The sequence below is a fragment of the Strongylocentrotus purpuratus genome, unplaced genomic scaffold (assembly GCF_000002235.5).
Source record: "Strongylocentrotus purpuratus isolate Spur 01 unplaced genomic scaffold, Spur_5.0 spur5_scaffold_18, whole genome shotgun sequence".
Taxonomy (NCBI): Eukaryota; Metazoa; Echinodermata; class Echinoidea; order Camarodonta; family Strongylocentrotidae; genus Strongylocentrotus; species Strongylocentrotus purpuratus.
The window spans coordinates 21609050-21615845 of NW_022145603.1; the positions used below are offsets into that span (position 1 = coordinate 21609050).

A 6796-nucleotide genomic window follows, 5' to 3' on the forward strand; every position below is an offset into this window, starting at 1 on the left:
TTGATGTGTGCAGTGGTACCATCTAGTTACAATCTGGTTACAATCTGGTTCCAAAGTGTTCTGTAGGTCTATGTTTTTATAAATATAATTTATATAATACAGAACATAGTTTTACAACATGAATTTCTCACCCTATCCTGTCGATTACAAATCACATACATGCATGTCAATTGCATTGCTTGATCATATTTTAAATGAATACAAAACATGTACATCTACTCTACTGGGTTACAAGAGAGGTGATTTTTTATGCAAAGTTAAAATATCACATGCAGCTACAGTCAAACCTGTCCCAATGGCCACCCTCAATAAAGGCCACCTACAGATAACAACTAAATTATTCATACCTGTTGTAAATTAGATGTTTTTTGTAACTCAAGCATGAAAGGTGAACTGGTAGAATTAGGTAGGGCCTTTGTTGAATACTTTTAGATGTAAACTTTTATATTGTCACATTCTCAAGAAACATAAATTGGGACAAATTCATTTTTCACATACTTAACAAATAAATTACAAAACTTGGTAAGGGTGTGAATAATTTGGTTAACTGTTTATTGGCTCAAACTGGAGAAGGAAATGTGTGTTGAAGGACCTATTTTAAAAGTTCACCTTTTCAAACACTTTTTGTGTTTCCCTTGGGTGGCCTTAATAGACAAGTTTGACTGTATCTATTCTAGTCTAGGCTACATCGAACAAATCCATTCTCGATACAAGCTACATGTAGTAGGCAACTCCACACTACAGATTGGTTACATACATACATACAAGTATGGGCACACATTGCAAAAGGGTAGTTCACATCACAAGTATTTTTTTCACAATATATGTCAGATACTCATAAAACAAGCATTTTTTCTTCAATTATCTCAGTTTGTAGAATAGTAAAAGCTATATATTTTTGATGAACTAAATTTTGACTAAACTTTGAAGTAGGTGTATGAGAATTGAACATGTTTTTGTAGAAATATCTGGAGTCACCGTCATTACACTGGTCTGTGCAAACTAGTTCCTTTTGTTCAAGCAACCGAGGGCAAATATGTGACTATTCATGCATTTCATGCTGCTATGTGATTAGTCAGTTCCCTAGAAGACCATTGTTTATTAAAATGTAACCCGTTTTGAAAACATATGGATTTAATTCAATTAATGCGGGGGGGGGGGGGAGGAGGGGGCTCATTTTCTTGTGAATGTATGTTATATTTTTCTCATACAAGAATTGTTTTGGTAGTAGTGAATAGTTTTTTGAGGTTTCTGAAATCAGTAAAGACAAAATTGAACACAAATTTGATCTACACGCAGGAGGTTTTGGAAGTGAACTCTCCATACGTAATCCCTATTCAACTGCATGCTTGATTATCAGAGAATAAAGATGACTATCTCTTTCTAGTAATAAGATATTGACATGTGAGAGGTCATTACTAACACTGTCAAGTGAGGTCAAAGGTTAAAAGGTGATGGGTCAACAATGTGAAACACAGTAACAACAACAAAAACAAGAGTAATAAAACCATCACAGCAAACACAGTGCATCCAATTTGCAATGACTTAATACCTTTTGCTGAATTCTTGTCTGAATGATGTTGAAATGAATGGTGAAAACAAAATGAGAAACAAAAAGGACTGAAAAGTCAAGACACAAAGAAATGAACACCTCCACCAAAAACCCAACAAAATGAATTCATAAATACCCACAAGAAATATTTGTGAAAGAAATGATAGCTATTGAATCCACTCATATGAAATAAAATGTCATGTGAATCAAAGTAATTAAAAGCTTGCGTAACTTAATTTCTTTTTGAAAAGAAGAATATTATATGTTAATATGAAGACTCATATATTAACAGTGTTATGATAGAAGCACGTGATTGAGCGCAAGACTATATTACTGCAAAGGCACAAAACAAAACATCATTACGTGATGATATGGCGGTTGGTTAGTGAAGACGTCAGCTACAGAAAACAAATTCAAGCCTTTTTTTTCTTTGTGTTTTTTCTTTTTCATTTCATGTTAGCAGTACTTGTTGCAAGCCAGAGCAAGGATTATAGCAAGTTTTTTAAAAATTCCTTTTTCGATGAATGGACTATTCCGTTCTGTTACACATACATGTACATACCAATTTGGGGGCAATTCATTTCATAGCAGAGATGAAGATCAACTCATGTTGGGCATTCTTTTGTTTAAATCTTATCACACCAAACCCCCTTTTCAGTGAATGGACTATTCCGTTCTGTTACACAGACATACCAGTTTCGGGACGATTCATTTCATCACAGAGGTGGAAATCAACTAACTTGTCAGTTGTACCATTCCCTGTTCGGCTATTTTATATGCCACAAAAACCCCTTTTTAGTGAATGGACTATTCCATTCTGTGACACATACATACCAGTTTCGGGACGATTCATTTCATCACAGAGGTAGAAATCAACTCACTTGTCAGTTGTATCATTTCCTAATCGGCTATTTTATATGCCACAAAAACCCTTTTTAGTAAATGGACTATTCCGTTTTGTTCCACGTACATACCAGTTTCGGGTCGATTCATTTCATCACAGAGGTGAAGGTCGACTCTCTTGGTGAAGAAGTGGTAGGATGTCTCGGGGACGTCGTAGCGCTCAAAGAACTGCAGCAGCTGGAGTTCCTTGGATGTTTTGACGTTCTGAGGCCTGTTTGCAGGGTCTTCTGTAGGATGTGGGGTGCTCACAGCCTGCGACAAGATGGCAGGTTGGGAAAGATGATGGGAAATTTTGATTAACAACTTAGGGGTTGGAAAGATACCAGTGTTCACCTTTAATTTCAATGAAAACAAGTTTTCAGGCATTAAACATTAATTTACCCACCACTCTACAACTCATAATAAATTTTGTACTCAAATTCCAATGATAAATTATGACTTAATAATTGAGCTTTCAAGTTCAAGTATATTTTAATTTCTCTAAGAATTCTTGCAATGGAATCGTGGAAGATGGTACTATTTTTTCCTATTCTGTTTTCTATGAAAATGTGAGTAAATTTATAAAAACTCATGCTAAACTATAATAATCATCCTTATTGTCAGCCACTGCAATTATTACAATCTAAATGTGTAGACACAACATCAACAGGATTTCAGGGGACATCAAGGGGAGCTTGATGAATATTGGTGAAGTATCTTCACTCTCATACAAGAGTAGTGGTCCTTCTAGCTCTTGACCCAGGCGTATTGCATGGGTTTTTTGCCATGCTGGGGTAGTACTGACTGCAGGGTCGTTACAAAGAACAGGGGAGTGTTTCACAATGACTAAGATCAACTTTAAGTTGGACTTAACTATGGCAGGCCGTTCATGCCACTGTTTGCTCTCACCATTTTCTGGCATTGGTCTCTTATGGGACGTGCAAATCTACAGAATTTACCTTTTTTGATAGATCATTATTGAAGGAAAAAATACTATCTAACAGACATAATGGTGAGAGCAACTAGTGGCATGAATGGCCTGCCATAGTTAAGTCCAACTTAAAGTCGCTCCTATTCTTTGTGAAACACTCCCCTGTTTTGACCTGCGGTATTATAATAACATGATTTTCATACTTCTCCTGCTGCTTCGGCATGTACTTTGCTCTGGGCTGCTGCTTTCTGTATGACTGGGTTGAGACTGCGCATGTGAAGCATGCTGGCCTTGATCTGGGAGTCTGTGAGAACCCAGAGGATGTCATCCAGAAGCACTTGGAGTCTGGACGTCACCAGCGAACAGTCGTTGAGTCTCTTCTTGATGGTGATACAGATCTGAGGGATGAAATTAGATGGGTTTATGAAGGTCGTAGAATTAAATGTCCCACAGGTGTTGTGGTATAGTGGTTCAGTCACTGGACTCTCAATCGTAAGGTTGCGGGTTTGAATCCCAGCGTGACACAAACGTCCTTTGCCAAGACGTTAATCTACATGTGTCACTCTCCATCAACGCCTAGGTATCTGAAATGCTTGAGCACTAGTTACTTTAGTTACAGTTACAGTTACAGCTCAGCTATAAACAGGGTAATAATGTAGGTGAGAACTTTTAAAAATAATTTACCTTTCCCTGATTTGTGATTAACCTACATGTAATTGGCGTAGTGGGATAGCCCGATCCTTTTTCTATTGCATCTACTGTCGGTCTAAATGTGGACCATTCCATTACTTTTAGGTAAGAACTATTTTGAATATTGACCTTTCCCTGATTTGTGATTAACCTAATTGCCGTAGTGGGAGAGCCCAATCCTTTCTCTATTGCATCTACTGTCAGTCTGAACGTGGACCATTCCACTGCTTCATAGGTAAGAATTTTTCTGAATAACTTACCTTTCCCTGATTTGTGATCCACCTAATTGGCGTAGTGGGGGAGCCCGATCCTTTCTCTATTGCATCTACTGTCAGTCTGAAAGTGGACCATTCCATTACTTTTTAGGTAAGAATTTTTTTGAATATTTACCTTTCCCTGATTTGTGATCCACCTAATTGGCGTAGTGGGAGAGCCCGATCCTACTGTCAGTCTAAAAGTGGACCATTCCATTGCCTTGTAGGCAAGAACTTTTTTGAATATTTACCTTTCCCTGATTTGTGATTAACCTAATTGGCGTAGTGGGAGAGCCCGATCCTTTCTCTATTGCATCTACTGTGAGTCTAAAAGTGGACCATTCCATTACTTTTTAGGTAAAAACTTTTTTGAATATTTACCTTTCCCTGATTTGTGATTAACCTAATTGGTGTAGTGGGTGAGCCCGATCCCTTCTCTATTGCATCTACAGTCAGTCTAAACGTGGACCATTCCACTGCTTTGAAGGTAAGAACTTGTCCTCTGTTCATGTCTTTTATCCTGGAGTATCTCAGGTCTGCTGGCTTCCAGTCTGGGGTCGTGCTCTGCACAATAAGCTGAGCAATCTAAAAGGCAAAGAATAATGGTGATTATAAATCAATAATGAGTTTCAATTTCTGTCTATTTGGCATCATGAAAAAAGAATACAAGTCATAAATACATAATAAATATTAGGCCGGACCTCTAAGAAGCAACTTGTGCTTGTACAGTACAAATCAAATTTAATAGCAAAATAAATAAAAACTTAATTACTAGGCATATATACATAAATTTAGAAGAAAGGAAAATAAGAGACCGACCATTATCTATTGATAATGTGAATGCATAGTCATTCAATGACCTTTGGAAAGAAACTGTCTAGTGTGAGTTTCTGAATAGTTGCATTGGTATCAAGTACCAGTTCAAGGACGTGCGACTGTCAAGAGGTTTTGGAATCATTCAAGTTGTACAAAAAAAGTGACCAAATTTTGCTCAGTTACATTGAAAAGCAGTGCACATAACAGAATTTGGGACATTACAAAGATGTGACATCAAAAATGTATGAAATTAACGATGTCATTTTGGGAAATAGAATATTTCAAAAGCAATCCTGTTGTTGTAAAATTGCATATTGATGTTAGAGATTCATGTACCTGTTTAGGAGTGAAAAGAATGAGAAAACTCTAAAATCATTTTCCCTTGTACATTACCTCTCCTTCTCTCTTTAATAGTTCAAGGGAAATAAACACTGGAAAGCTATGAATGCCAGTAGGCCCATTCACACTAGAACTTAAATTAATGATGACAGTGTGAATGGGCTACTGTGAGAATGACATTGGAACAACAGAAGAAGCTTTCTTTATTCCTATTAATAATAATAATGATAGTGGGTTCTTGTACAGCGCTCATGTCTGTCAAAGTTGACACTCCTGGCACTTCACAATCATTAACATGGATTTAGCAAGGCTGCCATGGTGGTGTTATAGGCCTCCATGTTCTAACTACTCTCTCTCTCATGATTCTTTGTAAAGGTTCGTTCAGATATGAAGTGGTAAACCGTGGCGGTTTCTATTAAAGCCCCACTGCACTACTTGTAGCTACAACTGTACTTGCACCCTCTATATAGCAAACTATGCCTAAGCGGTACCCGTTGGTCCCCCATGGTCCCCTTTTTCTGATGTCAATTGAGAGCTGATTTGATGAGATAACCACCTACCAGTGACAATGCAGGGAGGTTGAATCCCTCCTGGCCAAAATAGTGCATAGGGGCTTTAAAACATGTAAATCTATGAATGGCAACTGCGCAATAGAGGTCCTAGGTGTATCAACTGAGCTCCGTCTTACATAAGATACAGCAATGTAAAGTGTTGCACTTATGCCGTTATATTTTTTATTAAAGCGCTGCCGTTTACAGAGTCATATCTGAACGAGGTTCATAGCCTTACAGCATTATAGGTCTATGACATGTATACTGTGCTTCTCATGTTCCCATTTGTCTAGCACCCGGTTAGTGCGTTTCAAATTTCCACTTAACAGTGCTTTCAAGGGCATGGCGATATCAGCGTCTATTCTTATACAGCCAAACAACATGACAATGGTTGTATGTATTCTGAATGATTGCCTGAAACCATGAAAGATGAAACAGCAAATGAGGGAGAGGAGCAATTGCATTAGAAGGTTGAAGAAGAAGGAGAAGGAGAAGGAGGAGAAAGAGGAGGAAAATCAAAAAAAGAAGAACAAGAACAAGAAGAGGAGGAAAATCAAGAAGCAGAAGAAAGAAGAAGAAGAAGAGGAGGTGGAGGAGGAGGGGGAAGAGGAGAAGAAGGAGGACGAGGAGGAGGAGGAGGAGGAGGAGGAGGAGGAGGAGGAGGAGGAGGAGGAGGAGGAAGAGGAAAAGGAAGAGGAGGAAAAGGAGGAGGAAGAGGAGGAAAAGGAGGAGGAAAAGAAGGAGAAGGAGGAGGAAAAAGGAGAAGAGAATGAAGATGATA

At 38.1% G+C, this 6796-nt stretch overlaps 1 protein-coding gene across 1 annotated transcript in view; it reads right to left on the reverse strand.

The window, feature by feature from the left end:
- LOC105439226 (UHRF1-binding protein 1-like) overlaps positions 1-6796 on the reverse strand; it is a 52044-nt gene that overhangs the window by 18527 nt on the left and 26721 nt on the right. The window contains exons 6-9 of the mRNA XM_030989449.1: positions 4691-4894; positions 3569-3763; positions 2527-2707; positions 1553-1570 (exon numbers count right to left, since the gene is read on the reverse strand). Of these exons, the coding sequence (XP_030845309.1) occupies positions 1553-1570; positions 2527-2707; positions 3569-3763; positions 4691-4894 (598 nt within the window). The remainder of the gene's footprint in view (positions 1-1552; positions 1571-2526; positions 2708-3568; positions 3764-4690; positions 4895-6796) is intronic.